This window comes from Acinonyx jubatus, chromosome A1 (genome assembly GCF_027475565.1).
Source record: "Acinonyx jubatus isolate Ajub_Pintada_27869175 chromosome A1, VMU_Ajub_asm_v1.0, whole genome shotgun sequence".
Lineage (NCBI taxonomy): Eukaryota > Metazoa > Chordata > Mammalia > Carnivora > Felidae > Acinonyx > Acinonyx jubatus.
Genome location: NC_069380.1, coordinates 82,203,536 through 82,225,064, shown reverse-complemented (window position 1 = coordinate 82,225,064; position 21,529 = coordinate 82,203,536). Strand labels below are relative to the sequence as shown.

General features: G+C 34.8%; 1 protein-coding gene across 1 annotated transcript in view; it reads right to left on the bottom strand.

Annotated features, from left to right (window-relative positions):
- LOC106974819 (olfactory receptor 2M3-like) overlaps nucleotides 1–20,505 on the bottom strand; it is a 133,855-nt gene extending 113,350 nt beyond the window's left edge. Inside the window, 2 exon segments of the mRNA XM_053217105.1 lie at nucleotides 19,559–19,580; nucleotides 19,582–20,505. Of these exon segments, the coding sequence (XP_053073080.1) occupies nucleotides 19,559–19,580; nucleotides 19,582–20,505 (946 nt within the window).
- Between the last annotated feature and the right edge of the window lie 1,024 nt (nucleotides 20,506–21,529).

The following is a 21,529-nucleotide window of genomic DNA, read 5'->3' as shown; positions in this document are numbered from 1 at the left end:
TTTTAATTTTTGGACAGAGGGAAAAATTCATGTGAAAAGAAAGATCAGGAAGGAGATATCATGGCCATCGTCAATACAGATATAAGAAAGATGTCTAAACTAGAATTTAAAGCAAGAACTATAAGGATACCAGCTGGACTTGAAAAATGTAGAGAAGACTCTAGAGAATCCCTTTCTGCAGAGATAAAAACTCTAAAATCGAGTCTGACTGAAGTTAAAAATTATAAAACTGAGATTCAAGCCCATATGGAGTCCATAAAAATGAGGATGGATGAAACAGAGGAATAAATCACTGATATAGAAGATAAAATTATGGAAAATAATGAAGCTTAAAAGAAGAGAGAAATAAACATATGGGGAGATGAAGGTAGACTGAGGGAACTCAGCAGCTTATTAAAATGAAATAAAATTCATATAATAAGAGTACCAGAAGATGAAGAGAGAGAAAAAGGGGAAGAATATTTAGCTCAGTAAATTATATCATAAAACATCTCTCAACTGAGGAAGGAAACTGAATCAAAATATAAGAAGCACAGAGTACTTCCATTAAATTAAAAAAAAAAAGCTAAACATGCCAATACATATAGTCAAATTCACAAAGTACACAAAGAAAGAATTCTGAAAGCAGCAAGAGAATAAAAGCCATAAAATACAAGAGAAGACAAATCAGATTCACAGCAGATCTGTCTAAAGAAACTTGGCACGTCAGAAAGAAGTGGCAGGATATATTCAGGATATATATATTCTGAATGGGAAAAATATACAGCCAAGAATTCTTTATCCAGAAAGGCTGTCTTTCAGAAAAGAAGGAGAGGTAAAGATTTTCCCAAAGAAAATCTAAAGTAGTTAATGACCACTAAAACAGCCCTGCAAAAATTTTTAAGGGGGACTCTTTAAGTGGAGGAAAATAGACCAAAGCAACAAAGACTAACAAGGACCAAAGAACATCACCAGAAACTCCAGCTCTATAGACAACATAATGGAACTAAATTCATGCATTCAATAATCACTGTGAATATAAATGGCTTAAATGATCCAATCAAAAGATATAGGGTGTGATAATGGATAAAAAATATCCATCTCTATGCTGCCTACAGGATACCCATTTTAGACCTTAAGTCATCCGCATACTGAAAGTGAGGGGAGAGGCACCTGTGTGGGTCAGTCAGTTAAATGTCTGACTCTTGATTTCAGCTAGGGTCATGATCTCACAGTTTGCGGGTTTGAGTGTTGTATCGGGCTCTGTGCTGACAGTGTATACCATGCCTGGGATTCTCTTTATTTCCTTCTGTGTCTGTCCCTCCCCCACTGACTCCCTCTCTCTCTCTTTTTCTCTGTCTCTCAATAAATAACTAAATTTTGAAAATTAAAAAAAAGCGAGGGGATAGAGAACCGCTTATCATGCTAATTTATGTCAAAAGAAAGCTGGAGTTGCTATACTTACATCAACTATTTTTAAACCAGACTATAGCAAGAGACAACGAAGGACAACATATCATAATTAAAGGACCTATCTATCAAGAAGTCTAACAATTATAAATATTTATGCCCCCACCTTCAGAGAACCCAAATACATAAATGAATTAATGATAAATGTAAAAAAGCACATTGATAATACAATAATAGTAGGGGACTTTAACACCTCACTTACAACAATGGACAGATCATTGAAGCAGAAAACCACTAAGGAAACAATGGCTTTGGGTGATACACTGGACCAGATGGACTTAACAGATATATTCGTAATATTTCATCCTAAAGCAGAAGAGTACACATTCTGTTGGAATGCACATGGAACACTCTCCAGAATAGATCACATCCTGGGTTGCAAATCATCCCAATATGCCATGCATATTTTTAGACAATGCTATGAAACTTGAAGTGAACATCAAGAAAAAAAAATGGGAAGCCCTCAAATACATGGAGGTTGAAGAAACTCCTACTAAAGAATGAATGGGTTAACAAGGATATTAAAGAGGATTTAAAAAAATGGAAGGGGCACCTGGGTGGCTCAGTTGGTTAAGACTCTGATTTTGTCTCAGGTCATGATCTCACAGCTTGTGGGTTTAAGCCCTGTGTCAGGCTTTGTGCTGACAGCTCAGAGCCTGGAGCCTGCTTCAGATTCTGTCTGTCTGTCTGTCTCTCTCTGCCCCTCCCCTACTCATGCTCTGTCTCTCAAAAATAAATGAACATTAAAAAATATTTTTTAAACAAATAAATGGAAGAAAACTAAAATTGAAACATGACAGTCCTAAACTTTTGGGATGCAGCAAAGGCACATCTAAGTGGGAAGTATATTGCAATTTATGCCCATATCAAAAATGAAGAAATATCTCAAATACACAAGCTAACCTTACACTGAAAAGAATTAGCTTACAGCCAGCGGAAGGGAAATAATAAATATTAGAGCAGAAATAAACAATATACAAACAAGAACAACAACAAAAGTAGAACAGATCAATCAAACTAAGAGATATTTATTCAATAGAATGAATAAAATTGACAAACCTCTAGACAGGCTTATCACAAAGAAATGATAAAGAACCCAAATAGATAAAATCATGAATGAAAGAGGAGAGAGCACAACCAACTCCCCAGAAACACAAACAGTTTAAGAGAATACTATTAAAATTATATGCCAAAACCCTGGACAATCTGAAAGAAATGGACAAATTCCTCGACCTAAAAACTACCAAAACTGAAACAGGAAGCAATAGAAAATTTTAACAAACCCATACTGCAAAGAAAATGTATCAGTAATCAAAAATCTCCCAACAAATAAAATTCCTGGGCCAGATGGCTTTCTAGGGGAATTATATCAGATGTTCAAAGAAGATACATATTTATACTTCTCTGCCTATTCCAAAAAAAAAAAAAAAATAGAAATGGAAGGAAAACTTCCAAACTCATTTCACAAGGCCACCATTACCTTGATTTCAAACCAAAGACCCCATTAAAAAGGAGAACTAAAAGTTAATATCTTTGATGAACACTGATGCAAAAATTCGCAATAACATACTAGCAAATAGAATTCAACAGTACATTAAAATAATTATTCAACATGATCAAGTGGGATTTATTCCTGGGATGGAGGGATATTGTTCAATATTCATGAATCAGTCAATGTGGTACACCACATTAATAAAAGAGAGGATAACAACCATATGATCACGTCAATGGATGCAGAAAAGGCACTTGGCAAAATAGAGCATCCTTTCTTGATAAAAACTCTCAACAAATTAGGAATAGATGCAACATACCTCAATATCATAAAGGCCATATATGAAGACACATGGCTATTATCATCCTTAATGGGGAAAAACAGAGAGCCTTTCTCCTATGGTCAGAAACAAGGATACCTGTTCTAATCATTATTATTTAAAATAGTGCTGAAAGTCTTTCAGATTTTATGTTAAATCTTTAATTATTTTGTTTTTAATTTTTGGTATGATGTAAGATAAGGATCTAATTGAATTAGATCAGTTTTCCCAACATCATTTCTCTAAGAGAGTCCCCCTTCCTCCCGCTTTCAGTGCCTTTTTTGAATATTAATCGAACATATATGTTTGGGCTTATTTATGGCCTCTGTTGTGTTCTGTTGATCTCTGTGTCTTTATGTATATTGTATTGTTTGGATTTTTATACCTTTACAATATAATTTGAAATCAGTACATGTCACACTTTCAGCTTTGTTCTTTTTTTCTTAGAATTTCTTTAGATATACAAAGCATTGGAATGTAGGAAGTGATTGAATTGAGTCTGTAGATAACTTTGGATAGTGTGGCCATTTTAACAATGCTATTCTTCCAATTCATGAGCACATATCTTTCCATTTGTGTGTGTGTGTGTGTGTGTGTGTGTGTGTGTGTGTGTGTGTCTTTTCCAACTGATTTCATTAATGTTTTATAGTTTCAGTACAAAGGTTTTTTACCTCTATGGTAAAATTTACTCTTAAGTATTTAATTCGTTTTGGTGCTGTAAATGGGATTGTTTAATGAAAATGGTATTGTTTTCTTTATTTCAATTTCATATATTTGTTAATATATAAAAACAACTGATTTTGTATGTTGATTTCTCTAGTTAAATTTAACAGGGTAAATTTATTCATTCTACCAGGATTTTTTTAGTTTGTTTGTTAGTTTATTTTTAATAATCTCTACACCTAATGTGGGGCTCAAAGTCACAATCCTGAGATAAAAACTCACATGCTCTTCTGACTGAGCCAGCCAGTCACCCCTTGTTCTATCAGTATTTTTTTTAATTTTTTTAACATTTATTTATTTTTGAGACACAGATACAGAGCATGAGCAGGGGAGGGGCAGAGAGAGAGGGAGACAGAATCTGAAGCAGGCTCCAGGCTCTGAGCTCTGAGATGTCAGCACAGAGACTGATGCAGGGCTTGAACTCACAAACCGCGAGTTCATGTGAGTTCAAGACCTGAGCCAAAGTTGGACACTTATCTGACTGAGCCACCCAGGCACCCCTACCATTATTTTTTTTCTTTTTTTATTAATATGAAATTTATTGTCAAATTGGTTTCCATACAATACCCAGTGCTCGTCCCAATAGGTGCCCTCCTCAATACCCATCACCCATCCTCCCCTCCCCCCTATGCTCCATCAAACCTCAATTTATTCTCAGTTTTTTAAGAGTCTCTTATGGTTTGGCTCCCTCGCTCTCCAACTTTTTTTTTCCTTCCCCTCCCTCATGGTCTTCTGTTAAGTTTCTCAGGATAATGGAGTCTTTAGTTTTCTCTATAATAATCATGCAGTCTGCAAGTAGAGAAAATCTTACTTTCTTTTCAAATTAGGTGACTTTTAATTTATTTATATTTGTTAATATTCTGGCTAGGCCTTTCTGTACTCAGCTAAATAGAGGAGGGAGAGTGGACATCCTTGCTTGTTCTTGGTTTTAGAAAGAAAGCTTTCAGTCTTCTGCCATTGAGTGTAATGTCAGCCATGGGCTTGTCACATATAACCTTTATTATGTTGAGCTACCTTCCCTCTAAATCCACTTTGTTGAGAGTTTTCACTCATAAAAGAATTCAGAATTTTGTCATACTTTTTTCTCTGGACAAAATTTCTCAGAATTTTGTCATACTTTTTCTCTGGATTGCATTATTTTTTATTCTTTATTTTGTTTAGCTAATGTATCATAATAATTGATTTATGAATGTTGAAATATATTTGTGCCTTATAAAGAAGTCCTTATGTATGTGTGTAATAATTGTAATGTGCTGTTGAATTCAAGTTGCTAATATGTTTTTGAAGAATTTTACATCTGTGGTCATCATGAATGCAGGCCTATAGTTTCGTTTTGTTTTGTTTTGGTTAGAGTTCACTGCCTTTAGTATTATATTAACACTTTTCTTATAAAATGAGTTTGGAAGCATTCCCTGCTATTCATTTTTTAAGGAGTGTGAGAGGGATACTTATTAACTCATGATTAAATGTTTGCTAGAATTCACTAATGATGCCATCTGCTCCTGGAATTCTTGTATTGTGAGGTTTTGGTTAGTGGTTTCATCTCTTACTTGTTAATTGTCTCCCTGGATTTTCCATTTCATCATAATTCAGTCTTGGTAGGTTGTAAATTTACAGAAGTGTATCCTTTTCCTCTTGGTTAGCGAATTTCCACGCATATAGTTTTTCATTCTTCTTATGATCGTTTGTTATTCTGTGGTACCAGTTGCAATATCTCTTTCACTGATAATGTCACTAATTTCAGTCCTTTCTATTTAAATTAGTCTAGCTGAAGATTTGTCAATTTTTTTACCTTTTCAAAAACATTTCTATATTGTGTTGATTATTTATAATCTCTATTTTTTAATAATCTCTATTGGCTTTTATAATCTGTATTGCATTTTATCTACTATAAGAAAACTGCTATAATGTCTATGTTTATGTCTGCTAAATTTGTAAATTTATCCTATTATTCCTGTTAATAATCCTTTCTAGTTTTATACCATTGTGGGTGGAAAAGAAACATACTATTTCAATTTTCTTATTTTTTTTTTTTAGACTCACTGCATGGCCTGCCATATTATCTATCCTGGAGAGTAGTCCATGTGCACTTGTGAAGAAAATGTGTTCTGCTGCTCTTGGATGGAATGTTCCATATATGTCTGTTGGATCCCTGAATTTTATGCCATTCGTGTCTGTTCCTTTGTTATCTTTTTTTAATTACAGTAGACATACAATGTTATATTAGTTACAGGTATAAAGCACAATTTGACAATTCTATGCCTTACACAAAGCTGAGTATGGTAAATGTACATACCATTTGTCACTATCCAAAAATTATTGCAAAATAATTTATTATATTTTCTACACTGTGCTTTTCATCCTTATAACTTATTTATAAAGAGGAGTTTATATATCTGAATCCCCATTCACCAATTTTGCTTACTCCCTCACCCCATCTCTTCTGCAGCCATTCGTTTGTTCTCTATTTATGAATCTTTTTCTGTTATTTGTTCATCTCTCTCTCTCTCTCTCTGTTTTTATTTTAGATTTCACATATAAGTGAGATCATTTCGGATTTGACTTTCTCTGTCTTATTTCACTTAGCGTAATCAACTCTAGGTTCATTCATGTTGTCACTAGTGACACGATTTTATCTGACATGTATATCTTCATCTATCATTGTACATTTAGTTTTCTTCCATATCTTGGCTATTGTAAATAATCTGGGATAAACATAGGAGTGCATATATCCTTTTGAACTCCATAATGTGGTATTATGTCACAAATTCAGAACAACTAACATCAAAAAGACAAGAAATAATAGGTGGGGTTTTCTTCAAATTTTAATTTAAATTCTAGTTACTTATCATATTGTGTAATATTGTTTTGAAGAGTAGGTTTTAGTAATTCATCACTTATGTAAAACACCCAGTGCTCAAGATGACAAGTGCCCTTGTTAATAAAAATCATTAAAACAAATCACCATTTAGCCCACCCCACACTAACACAGACTCTCTTATGGTTTGTTTCCCTCTCTTTTCACCTTCTCATACGTTCATTTGTTTTTTTCTTGAATTCCAAATGAGTGAAATTATATGGCATGTGTCTTTCTTTATCTGACTTTTTTCTTAGCATAGTACACTCTACCTCCATTGATCTCATTGCAAATGGCAAGATTCCATTCCTTTTGATGGATGTAGATGATATATACTATATCATCTATATCCAATCATCGGTTGATGGACATTAGGACTCTTTCCATAGTTTAGCTTCTATAAACGTTGGGATACGTGTACCCCTTTGAATCTGTATTTTTGTATCTTTTGGGTAAATACATTGTAGTGCAATTGTTAGATTGAAGGGTAGTTCTATTTTTAAATTGTTGAGGACCTGCCACACTGTTTTCCACAGTGGCTACACCAGTTTCTATTCACTCCAACAGTGCAAGAGTGTTCCCCATTCTCTGCATCCTCACCAATACTTGTTGTATCTAGTGTTAATTTTAGCCAGTCTGACAGGTTATTGAGTAGTATCTCATTATGGTTTTGATTTGTATTTCTCTGAGGATGAGTGATGTTGAACATATTTTCTTTCATTTGTCTGTTAGCTATCTGGATGTATTCTCTGGAAAAATGTCTATTCATGTATTCTGCCCATGGATTATTTGTATTGTGGGGGTTTTGAGTTTGATAAGTTCTTTATAGATTTTGGATACTAGCCCTTTATCAGATATGTCATTGACAAATATCTTCTCCCATTCTTTAAACTGTCTTTTAGTTTTGTTGATTGTTTCCTTCACTGTACAGAAGTTTTTATCTTGATGATGTCCCAATAGTTCATGTTTGCTTTGTTTTCCTTGACTCCGGTGATGTATCTAGAAAAATGTTGCTATGTCCGAGAACAAACAGGTTGCTGCTTGTGTTATCCTCTAGGATTTTGATGGTTTCCTTGTCTCACATTTGGGTCTTTCATACGTTTGAATTTATTTTTGTGTATGGTGTAAGAAAGTTGTTCAGTTTCTTCTGCATGTTGATGTTCGGTTTTCCCAACACCATTTGTTGAAGAGATTTTCTTCCGTTGGATATTATTTCCTATTTTGTTGAAGAGTAGTTGACCATATAGTTTTAGTCAATTTCTGGGTTTTCTATTTGTTCCATTGATCCATGTGCCAGTTTCTGTGGCAGTACCATGCTATCTTGATGCCTAAAGCTTTGTATTATAGTTTGAAATCTGGAATCAGGATGCCTCCATTTTTACTTTGCTTTTTTCAAGATTGCTTTGGTTATTTGGGGTCTCTTGTGGTTCCATACAGATTTTAGGTTTGTCTGTTCTAACCCTGTAAAAAATTAGGTTAAAACATAAAAAAAACATATTATGATATAGATTGCATTAAATATGTAGATTCTTTGGGTAGTATAAACATTTTAACAATATTTGTCTGTTCCCTGAGCATGAAATGTTTTACCATTTCTTCGTGTCCTTTTCAATTTTTTTCATAATTGTTTTATAGTTTTCAGAGTAGAGAACTTTTTCCTCTTTGGTTAGTTTTATTCCTATGTATCTTATTCTTCCTTTTATCTTATTGTGCATTTCAAATGAGATCAATTCCTTGATTTCTTTTTCTGCTTCTTCAGTACTTGTGTACATAAATGAAACAGATTTCTTTACATTGATTTTTTATCCTGTGACTGTGGAATTCATGTATTAGTTCTAGCAGATTTTTGTTAGATTTTGGGTGTTCTATATAGAGTATCATGTCATCTGCTAATAGTGAAAGTTTGACTTCTTCCTTGCCAATGTGGATGCCTTTTATTTCTTTCTATTGTCTGATTGCTGAGGCTAAAGCTTCCAATAGTATGTTAAAGAACAATGGTGAGAGTGGACATCACTGCCTTTTTCTTGAACATACATGAAAAGCTCTCAGACTTTCCGCATTTAGGATGATATTAGCTGCAGGTCTTTTGTATATGACCTTTATGATATTAAGGCATATTCAATCTATACCTACTTTTTGAGGGTTTTTATTAAGAATGGATGCTTCTGGGGTCCCTGGGTAGCTCAGTCAGTTCAGCGTCTCAGTTTGGCTCAGGTCATAATCTCACAGTTCATGAGTTTGAGCCCTGCAAGAGGTTCTTTTCAGAAGGCTCAGACCCTGGAGCCTGCTTCAGATTCTGTGTTTACCTCTTTCTCTGCCCCTCCTCCACTCACACTGTCTCTTAAAAATAAATAAACATTCTTTTTTTAAATAAAAAATGGTGCTGTATTTTGTCAAATGCTTTTTCTTCATCAATTGAAAGAGTCATATGACTCTTATCCTTTCTTTTATTAATTTCATGTATCACATTGTCTGATTTGTGAATATTGGCCAAACCCTGAAACCCAGGAATGTACTCCACTTGATTATGGTGAATAATTCTTTTAATGTACTATTGGGTTCAATTTGCTGGTATATTGTTGAGAATTTTAGCGTCCACATTCATCAGGATATTAGCCTGTAATTCTCCTTTTTAGCAGGTTCTTTATATGGTTTTGGAAACAAGGTAATGCTTGTCTCGTGGAATGATTTTGGAAGTTTTCCTTTAATTTTTATTTTTTAGGAACAGTTTGAGAAAAATAGATATTAATTATTTCTTATTTTTTATTTTTAAATTTATTTTTGAGAGACAGAGGGCACAAGTGAGCGAGGGGCAGAAAGAGGGAGAGAGTCCCACAAGGGGTAGAGAGAGAGGGAGAGAAAGAGAGGGAGACAGAGAGAATCCCAAGTGCAGAGCCTGAAGGAGGGCTCAATGGGCTCACCCAGTGCAGGGTTCAAACTCAGGAATAGTGAGATCTTGACCTAGGCTGAAGTCGGATGCTTAACCAACTAAGCCACCTAGGCACACCAGTATTAACTCTTCCTTAAATCCTTGGTAGAATTCCCATGGAATGTCATCTCCAGGACTCTTGTTTGTTGGGAGACTTTTGATTACTGATGCAAGTTCTTTGCTGGGTATGAGTCTGTTCAAATTTTCTAGTTCTTCCTGTTTCAGTTTTGATAAATTATATCGTCTAGGAATATCCATTTGTTTCTGATTCTCCTATTGGTCGTCATATAATTTTTCATAATATTTTCATAATTGTTTGTATTTCTATGTATGTTTTAGTTGTAATCTCTTTCATTTGTGATTTTATTTATTTGGGTTCTTTCTCGCTTTTTTTTTTTGATAAATCTAGCTAGGTGTTTATCAACTTTATTAATTATTTAAAATAGCGAGGTCCTTGATCTGTCCTACTGTTCTACTGTTGCTGTTGTTTTGTTTTGTCTTTTTTTTTTTTTTGGTTTCTATATTGTTTATTTCTGCTCTAATCTTTATTATTTCCCTTCTTTAGCTAGCTTTAGGCTTCATGTGCTCCTCCTTTTCTGTCTCTTTTGGAGTAGATTAGGTTGTGTGTTTGAGATTTTTCTTGCTTCTTGAGATGTACCCGTTTTTTCAAAATGTTTCCCTCTTAGGACAGCTTTTGCTGAATCCCAAAAGTTTTGAACCATCGTGGGGTTTTTTTGTTGTTGTTGTTTTTTTTAAATTTTCATTTGCTTCTATATACTTTTTTCTTTCGTTTTCTGATTAATCCATTCATTCTTTAGTATGGTGTTCTTTAACTTCCATGTATTTGTGGTCTTTCCAATATTTTTCTTGTGGTTGACTTCAAATTTCATAGCATTGTGGTCCAAAAATATGCATGTTATGATCTCAATCTTTTTGTACCCATTGAGGGCTGATTTGTGACACAGGATGTGACCTGTTGGAGAATGTTTCATATATACTTGGAAATAATGTGTATTCTGTTGCTTTAGGATGAAATGTTCTGAATGTATCTGTTAAATCCATCTGGATCAGTGTTTCATTCAAAGCCATTGTTTCCTTGTTGATTTTCTGCTCAGCGTACCCTGCCTGCTTTTTTGAGTGAGGAGACAAACCTAGGGTCTCTGTACTCCCTACTCCTCTGCCATTTTAACCAACTGATATTTGAAATAAATATTAAAACATCTTGAACACCCAGTAAATTGATCTGAGGACTGAGAGAATAAAAATACACACCTAGGGGTCAAAAAACTGCCCCATCTTGGAAGGTAGGAGCTATAGAGAGCTGATTTAGGAAAAAGAAGAGCTGAGGTATTTTGTCCCCACTCAAAGAGTCCTTTTTAATATACTTGCTGTGCTGGTTTAGTTGTCATAAACTCCTTTGGTTTTGTCTGTGAAATTATTTATTTCTCTTTATCTATCTTTATATCTTCTATTCTGAATAAAATTCTTGCTCAATAAAGAATTATTGGCTGCATATTTTATCTTCTGCTTGTTGTTTCAGCTTCAGAAATTCTCTATTTAGTTTTTGGTTCAGTCATTGTATTCTTTGGCTCCAAAATTTTGTTTTTGTTTTTGTTTTCAGTGGTTTAATTACCTATATCGAACTTTATATTTTGGTCATGCAATTTGTCTTGATTATATGTTTAGTTGTCTATGTCCTTGTAAGATAATTATTTGGAATTGTGTGTCAGACAATTCACAGTTCCTTATTTTTGTGGGAACAGCCACGGAAGGAATATTTTGTTCCTTATGTGGGCTTATGTTTTCATGGTACTTAATTGTCCTTAAACTCTTGAATTACTGCTTAACACTTAAAGAAGTAGTCTCCTTCTCCAGTCCTTGATGAGTGGCTTGAAGATTTAAAGATCTTTACCAGTCAGCCCTGATAGGGAAAACTTCTCTCAGTAATTTTCTACAAATACACCTACACGATTCTTCTTTTTATTCTTGGGCTAAGTCAAGAATTGTGTGCCTTCTCTCAATCTCATTCTCTCAGTCTTCACTTTCTGAATCTCATATCAGACTGGGTGCTGAAATCTGTTCACTTATTTTTCCCAGGGCAGTGCCCTATAGAGTTCAAGATTGCATACCTTCTCTCAATTGCACAGAGTCAGGATGGTCACTGAAATCTTTGTGCTGTCTGAGGAGGTTTGTATGCCACTGTTGAATTGCATATACTCTGCATGCCATTTGTGGAATTGCATTGTATCTGTGGAAGTTAACATGCACCATATTGGGGGCGTGTGTGTAGGGTTGGAGCATGCATCAGCTCATTGATAGGCTGCAAATGAGTCAACCTTCAAAGTTCATGGGTGAAGACCCAAAGCCAGTTAGCAGCATCTGTAATGGGTTTTGGAGGTCTGTGTGGTGGTTGCTGTAAGCCCCCACTCCTTTTCTCTACTCCAAGCACCTCCAGATTATTCACCTAGGCCTAAAATTGCAATAATCTGGTAAGGCAAGACATATATATGAACCTCTTAGGAGATATCTTGTGAGGCTGGGGAAGCCAGGTCCTCACTCTGTTCTTATTTTCTCCCTTGGGATAATTTGCAAGCCAAGTGTGTCTCTTTATGCTGAGCTATATCTTAGGGAAGGTCATGAATAAAGTGCTATCATTCTTCTCATCCTCTTCCATGTGTCTGTTCTTGGATTCTTTGCTTGATCAGTGTTCTGAAATTCCCCCTCTGCCTCTTGTGTTCCCACAAAGATACTGCCATCCATGGATAATTGTGAAAATTATTATATCCATAAATTATGAGAGCTGGAATTTCTTATTCAGTCATCTTGCTCCAAATCATCTCCTTTATATTATATATTCAAATAGAAGCTTATGAATTTTTTTCACACATAACTTAAGGAAGTTTAAGCAAATTTATAATCATATTATTTTCCTTGCTAATTGTTTTTTAAAGAATAATGAAGGTTTAGGCTTTCTTTATATACAGACTTAATGTATTTTTAATCCTAATAATCTATGAATGACCTCTAGTTTTGCAATAGTTTTATTCTTGAAGCACCCTATCAAGAGCTTAGGATATAATTTCAGTCTTGAGTAATTTCTGTATACAAAAATTTTATATTACCAATATTAAATTCATTATTTTTTTATAAAATAACTATTTTAAAATTTTTCTCTACTGCTTCAACTAACACTTATTTTGCACCTATATGCACATACACACACACATATGTATGTACTTTCATCCAAATGTAAAACAACTTGTTTAACTAATGTTTGAATTGAATTTCAGTAAAAAAAAATGTCAAACAATATTGTGAACAAGAAATTTTGGTTAAAATGTAGACTTTCTTTTATTAAAATAAAATTTCATTATGGATATTATTTTATTGCTCTCACCAACTTTTTCATATCTGTTTGCTTTGCAGAGAATCCAAGAGGTGTAGTATTTGTTTTAATCGTATTTAAAACTGAAAATTGAAAAAGAAAATTATTGAATACAGCATCCATAATTGTTTACAAGATTGACAATGTTATGTCTTTATTCATTGTGTAAAATGTTATAATAAATAGAATACTCATTACATGTGCTCTGGACAAATTATAAGTCTATAATACAATTCTATAAATTCTCTTAATCTAATAAGCAGAAATATTATGAATTTAAATAATTTCCAAAAGTTGTCTTAATTCACTCAACCATTTGGGCATTACCAAGTTTCTCTCAGATTACTGGTAGAATCAATAAATGAAATATTATTTTTATGTCTTTTGTGAATATAAGTATGCAATTAATCTGGATGTGTCTGGCAGAAAAATCCTAAACCATCTCCATATTCTCTATTCCCTGGTGTTATTCTCATTATTATGTTATATTATAAAATAAGAGTAAATTGTGCAGCTATAATTAATATCACAAATCAGTAGAATTTAAGAATTTGAAGCAAGATGAACTTTGATTGGCTTATATTAACTAGTTGTCATTTTTCAGAAGAGAACTTAATGTTTGCATTACATCACAGAAGTTCTCATGAAAAAAAACATACAGAGAGGGTCACGTTCATGGCTCAGTCACTTGTGTTTGACTCTTGATTTCGGCTCAGGTCTTGATCTCAGGGTTCGTAGAATGGAGTCCTATTTCTGTCACAGTCACAGAGCCTGCTTGAGATTCTCTTTCAGTCTGTCTCTGCCCTGCTCATCTTCTCATGCTCTCTCTCTCTCTCTCTCTCTTTCTCTCAAAAATAAATAAACGTTAAAAAAAAGCAAACATATGTTAGTCAGCTTTATAAAAATTACTCATTTCTGCTGTGTTTGATGTGATCTCTACTCCTTCATTCTTTATTTCATTTATTTGGGTCATTTTCTTTTTTCTTTTTGATCCATTGGCTAGTGGTTTATCAATTTTGTTAATTCTTTCAAAGAACCAGCTTCTGGTTTCATTGATCTGTTCTACTGCTGTTTTGGTTTTGATAGCATTAATTTCTGCTCTAATCTTTATTATTTCTTTCTTCTGCTGGTTTTGTGTTTTATTTGCTGTTCTTTTTCCAGCACCGTAAGGCATAAGGTTAGGTTGTGTATCTGAGATCTTTCCTCCTTCTTTAGGAAGGCATGGATTGCTATATACTTTCCTCTTATGACCACCTTTGCTGCATCCCAGAGGTTTTGGGTTGTGGTGCTATCATTTTCATTGACTTCCATATACTTTTTAATTTCCTCTTTAACTTCTTGGTTAGTCCATTCATTCTTTAGTAAGATGTTGTTTAGTCTCCAAATAATTGTTACCTTTCCAAATTTTTTCTTGTGCTTGATTTCGAGTTTCATAGTGTTGTGGTATAAAAATACACACTGTATGATCTTGATCTTTTTGGAGTTAGGGCTGATTTGTGTCCCAGTATATGGTCTATTCTGGAGAATGTTCCATGTGCACTGGAGAAGAATATATTCTGCTGCTTTAGGATGAAATGTTTTGAATATATCTCTTAAGTCCATCTGGTCCAGTGTGTCATTCAAAGCCATTGTTTCCTTGTTGATTTTTTGAGTAGATGATCTGTCCATTGCTGTGAGTGGGGTGTTGACATCTCCTACTATTATGTATTACTTTCAATGAGTTTCTTTATGTTTGTAATTACTTGACTTATATATTTGGGTGCTCTCACATTTGGCACATAAATGTTTACAATTGTTAGCTCTTCTTGGTGGATAGGCCCCTCAATTGTGATATAATGCCCTTCTGCATCTGTTGATACAGTCTTTATTTTAAAGTCTAGATTGTCTGATATAAGTATGGCTACTCTGGGTTTCTTTTGTTGACCATTAACATGATAGATTGTTCTCCATCCCCTTATTTTCAATATGAAGGTGTCTTTAGGTCTAAATTGGGTCTCTTGTAAACAGCATATAGATGGATCTTGTTTTCTTGTACATTCTGTTACCCTTTTGATTGGAACATTGAGTCCATTGATGTTCTGAGTGAGTACTGAATAATAAGAGAATATTATGAGCAATTATATGCCAATAAAATGGGCAATCTGGAAGAAATGGAAAAAATTCCTAGAAACATATACACTACCAAAACTGAAACAGAAAGAAATAGAAAATTTGAACAGACCCATAACCAGTAACGACATTGAATTAGTAATCAAAAATCTGCCCAAAAACAAGAGTCCAGGGCCAGATATCTTTCCAGGGTAATTCTACCAAACACTAAGAAGATGTAACACCTATTCCCTTGAAACTGTTCCAAAAACTGTTCCAGAAATGTAAGGAAAACTTACAAACTCTTTCTATGAAGCCAGCATTATCCTGATTCCAAAACCAGACAGAGACCACACTAAAAAGCAGAACTATAGACCCATATACCTGATGACCATGGATGCAAAAATTCTCAACAAGATATTAGCCAACTGGATCCAAGAATACATTAAGAAAATTATTCACCACGACCAAGCAGGATTTATACCTGGGATGCAGGGCTGGTTCAATATCTGCAAAACAATAACGTGATTCATCATATCATTAAAAGAAAGGAAACATAAAAGAACCATATGATTCACTCAATAGGTGCAGAGAAAGTATTTGACAAAATACACCATCTTTTCTTTATAAAAACCCTCAAGAAATTAGGGATAGAGGGAGCATAACTCAAGATCATAAAAGCCACATATGAATGACCCAACGCTAATATCATCCTCAATGGGGAAAAACTGAGAGCTTTCCCCCTAAGGTCAGGAACAAGACAGGGATATCCACTCTCACCACTGTTATTCAACATAGTATTGGAAGTCGTAGCCTTTGCAATCAGACAACACAAGGAAATAAAAGGCATCCAAATCAGCAAGGAGCAGGTCCAACTTTTACTCTTCACAGATGACATGATACTCTGTATAGAAAACTCAAAATATTCCACCAAAAACAGCTAGAAATGATTAATTAATTCAGCAAAGTAAAGAGATATAAAATCAATGCATAGAAATAGGTTGCATTCGTACACACCAACAATGAAGTGACAGAAAGACAAATCAAGGAATTGATCCCATTTACAGTTACACAAAAAACCATAAAATACCTAGGAATAAATCCAACCAAAGCGGTGAAAAATCTGTACACTGAAAACTATAGAAAGCTTATGAAAGAAATTGAAGAAGACACAAACAAATGGAAAATATTCCATGCTCCTGGGTAGGAAGAACAAATATTATTAAAATGTTGATACTACCCAAAGAAATCTACATATTCAATGCAATACCTATCAAAGTAACACTAGCATTCTTCACAGAGCTGGAACAAATAATCCTAAAATTTGTATGGAATCAGAAGAGATCCTGAATAGTCAAAACAATCTTGAAAAAGAAAACGAAAGGAAAAGGCATCACAATCCCAGACTTCCAGCTATACTACAAAGCTGTAATCATCAAGACAGTATGGTACTGGCACAAGAAAAGACACTCTGATCAATGGAATAGAATAGAGAACTCAGAAATTGACCTACAAACGTATGGCCAACTAATCTTTGACAAAGTAGGAAAGAATATCCAACGGAAAAAATACAGTCTGTTCAGCAAGTGGTGCTGGGAAAACTGGACAGCGACATGCAGAACAATGAACTTGGACCACTTTCTTACACCATACACAAAATAAACTCAAAATGGATGAAAGACCTAAATGTAAGACAGGAATTCACCAAAATCCTCGAGGAGAAAGCACACAAAAACCTCTTTGATCTTGGCCACAGCAACTTCTTACTCAACATGTCTCCAGAGGCAAGGGAAACAAAAGTAAAAAATGAACTACCGGGACCTCATCAAAACAAAAAGCTTCTGCACAGTGAAGGGAACAATCAGCAAAACTAAAAGGCAACCAACAGAATGGGAGAAGATATTTGCAAATGACACATCAGATAAAGGGTTAGTATCCAAAATCTATAAAGAACTTATCAAACTCAACACCCAAAAAACAAATAATTCAGTGAAGAAATGGGCAAAACATGAATAGACACTTCACCAAGAAGACACCCAAATGGCCAATCGACACATGAAAAAATGCTCAACATCACTCATCATCAGAGAAATGCAAATCAAAACCACAATGAGATACCACCTTACCCCTGTCAGAATGGCTAACATTAACAACTCAGGCAATAACAGATGTTGGTGAGGATGTGGAGAAAGAGGACCTCTTTGCATTGTTGGTGGGAATGCAAGCTGATGCAGCCACTCTTGAAAAAAGTATGGAGGTTCCCCAAAAAACTAAAAATAGAACTATCCTACGACCCAGCCATCGCACTACTAGGCATTTATCCATGGGATACAGGTGTGCTGTTTCGAAGGGACACATGCACCCCCATGTTTATAGCAGCACTATCAACAATAGCCAAAGTATGGAAAGAGCCCAAATGTCCATCGATGGATGAATGGGTAAAGAAGAAGTGATTATATATATATGTATATACATACACACACACATACACACATAATGGAGTGAATCAAAAAGAGTGAAATCTTGCTATTTGCAAATACATGGATGGAACTGGAGGGTATTATTATGCTAAGTGAAATTAGTCAGAGAAAGACAAAACTCATGACTTCACTCATATGAGGACTTTAAGAGACAAAACATATGAGAATAATGGAAGTGAAACAAAAATAATATAAAAACAGGGAGGGGGACAAAATATAAGAGACTCATAGAGAACAAACTGAGGGTTATGGGAGGGATTGTGGGAGAGGGATGGGCTAAATGGGTAAGGGGCACTAAGGAATCTACTCCTGAAATCATTGTTGCACTATATGCTAACTAATTTGCATGTAAATTAAAAAAAATAAAGTTAAAAAAATAAAAGCAATATATTATTTAAAAAATTACTCATTTCAACAAACGCATGAGCTTTGAAGGTGACCTTAAGTTTCAGATAAAACCGCAGCTCCAACCAACACATGGATCTTACATTCTGATATCAGAAGCAGAATATCTATGTTAGCCACGCTGGAAACTGACAAATATAAACTCTGACATAAACGGTTGCTATTCACAGCTGCTAAATTTGTGTTAATTTGTTGTATACAGTGGGGATGTTACCACACAGTTTTAATGAAACAGTTCATATTCATATTATGGTATAAAGATTTTTCTGTTTAAGCCACAAGAATCTCCAGAATTATATATCTATATCATCTATATCTAAATGATGATCTACATATACGTATTTTATACATATATCTAGATAGATAAAAATATCATTATGAACTTATATTTGGGGATGTTACACATGAGATTTAAGGAAAATATGCAGCCTAAAGAAAACCAATACTTCTTCATTAAACAAAAATTATTATGTTTTCATACAATAACAGTACACAATCCATATAAAGAGGAAAATATCTAAGAATGAGAAAAACCATGTTTTAGGATTCATATTTACATTTTAGTTTCCCATGTATAGGACTGTTTGATTTCTATAGGAAAATAAAATAAATGATAACACCCCAGTTATCTACTATCCCGAAGAAGGACAATTTCTTTTTTTTTTTAATTTTTTTTTAACGTTTATTTATTTTTGAGACAGAGAGAGACAGAGCATGAACAGGGGAGGGGCAGAGAGAGAGGGAGACACAGAATCTGAAACAGGCTCCAGGCTCTGAGCTGTCAGCACAGAGCCCGATGCGGGGCTCGAACTCACGGACCCTGAGATCATGACCTGAGCCAAAGTCGGACGCTCAACCGACCAAGCCACCCATGCGCCCCTAAGAAGGACAATTTATAGAAAAATTAAATCTCGATGTGGCTATATCACAATACAATACCCCTTATTTCCCATCCAGTTATGACAAATTCATTTACATAATAATCTTATATTCATTCCCATAAATTGCTTCGTCATTCACTTTTTTTAAAAAATTGATCACTCCAAATTAAGATTTTTGGATTTCATAAAAAGCATTTTTTCTCCAAGGTTAAGCTTATGACATGTTATAAAAACATAATTTTAATCAATGCAACCAAACAATGGGATGTAGTCATGGCAAAAAATTTTTAAATTGGTATAATACAATGGAATAAATTGCGGATTTTTTTGTACTAAATAATTTCCTTATAGCCATAGCTTCAAACTACCATAAAAATGTAAACTATTTGAAGAAAAAATGAAAACAATTTTTCAATTTCTAAAATCTTTGTTGTTGCCTATAAATCTACAAAGATCAGGAAATATTAGTTACTTAATTGGATTGATTGAATACATAAATTTAAGCATAAAGCAAAGAAGGTACTGGGAAAAAACAAAGCGTAAAGATTACCAGGCAATTTGCTCTCCAGACTTACCCCTTCCTAACACCTTCATGAATGCTCTGGCCACATCCTTGTTGCGGAGGCTATAGATGAGAGGATTCAGCATGGGAGTAAGGATAGTGTAGAAGACAGACACGAATTTGTCCTGGGTGGGGGTACGATCTGAACTGGGCCTCATGTATATGAACATGGCTGCTCCGTAATACATTCCTACTACCATGAGGTGAGAAGAACAGGTGCCAAAAGCTTTACATGGGCCCTCTCCAGATCCCATGTGAATGACAGCCACAATAACATGAACATAGGAAGCAATGATTACTGCTACAGGGAAAAGAAGCATAATAATACAGCATATAAATACCATCCTTTCAAATAACAATGTGTTAGTGCATGAGAGAGTGAGAAGGGCAGGGACATCACAGAAAAAGTGGGGTATTTCTCGGGCACCACAATATGAGAAAGACAATGCAACTGCAGCTTCAATTATACCATCAAGTGAGCCAAGAATCCATGAAAAAGCTGCCATGAGACCACATATTTTCTGGTTCATGAGAATTGAGTATCTTAATGGGTGGCAAATGGCAACATAACGGTCATAAGCCATTGAAGCCAACAGGAAACATTCTGCTCCAAGCAGAGACACATATAAGAATATCTGGGCTCCACAACCAGCCAGAGAGATAGACTTCCTGCCAGACAAGTAGTTGAAAACCATCTTGGGTACAGTGGTGCAGATGAGCATGAGGTCCATGAGGGAGAGTTGGCTGAGAAGGAAGTACATGGGGGTGTGGAGTTGGTTGTCAAGGCAGATGAGGAGAACCATAACAGTGTTTCCCATGAAGGCCACTGTGAAGATGCCCAAGACCAGTGAGAAAAGGAAGATGTGAGTGGGGCTGTCATTGAAGATTCCTACCAGGATAAAGTCTGAGTTGAAGGTCTGATTCTCCCATGCCATGATAAATGTTTACTGCAAGGAATACAAGAAGTGACAAATGGCTGTGATTGTGCTATAGAAACATCAAGCACTTCCTTCCCTAAGTCACCACTTCTACCAAATTGCCTAAGCAAGAGGCAATTGTTTCTCTGGTCATAATTTCATTTTTAGACTGGATATATTAAAGCATTGTTTTATCTTGATATGATTATTTTATGTTAGATGAATTATTTTCGTTTAAAAATTTATTTATTTAAATTCAAGTTTGTTGTTAATGAAGAATGTGTGGTTCACAGACATAGTAAGTTACATGTTAAAAATATGAGAGTTTTCTCAGGGCACCTGGGTGGCTCAGTCAGTTAAGCATCCGACTTCAGCTCAGGTCAGGATCTCACAGTTTGTGGGTTCCAGCCCGGTGTCAGGCTCTGTGCTGACAGCTCAGAGCCTGGAGCCTGTTTCGGATTCTGTGTCTCCCTCTCTCTCTGCCCCTCCCCTGCTCAGTCTCTGTCTCTGTCTCAAAAATAAATAAACATTAAAAAAATAAAAATATGAGAACTTTCTCAAGTCATATAATGAGGTTAGAGAAACTAGTCAGCTCATATGCGTAGTGTAGATTATCCATTCATAAAAACTTTATGATCATGGAAGACATAAATTTCTGAGAAGTCAATGAGATTTTATTTATGGTTCTTTTTTGTTTTCCATGAAATTTTGCATAAAATTTCTATCAAAGTGTAGAGAAAATCATGTATTGATGGAAATGAGACAAGATTAATCACATGTCAGGTAAACAGAAGAGATTGAGAAATCAGCAATCTGATGTCCATTATGTAATATTTATTCTAATAATGGTGGGTTATAGTGTAAATAGTTCCTCATAAATATACCGTTTCCTCACTCATCTCTAAAAGTGACATGTGTCCACAAGGCAGTCAAGTATTGATCTCAAGATACAGGATAAAGGAGAGTACAAAGGCAAAGGCATGTCTGGTACAGATTACTTCAGCTGTGTGATTTTAGGCAATTAATTCCTACAATCTTTATT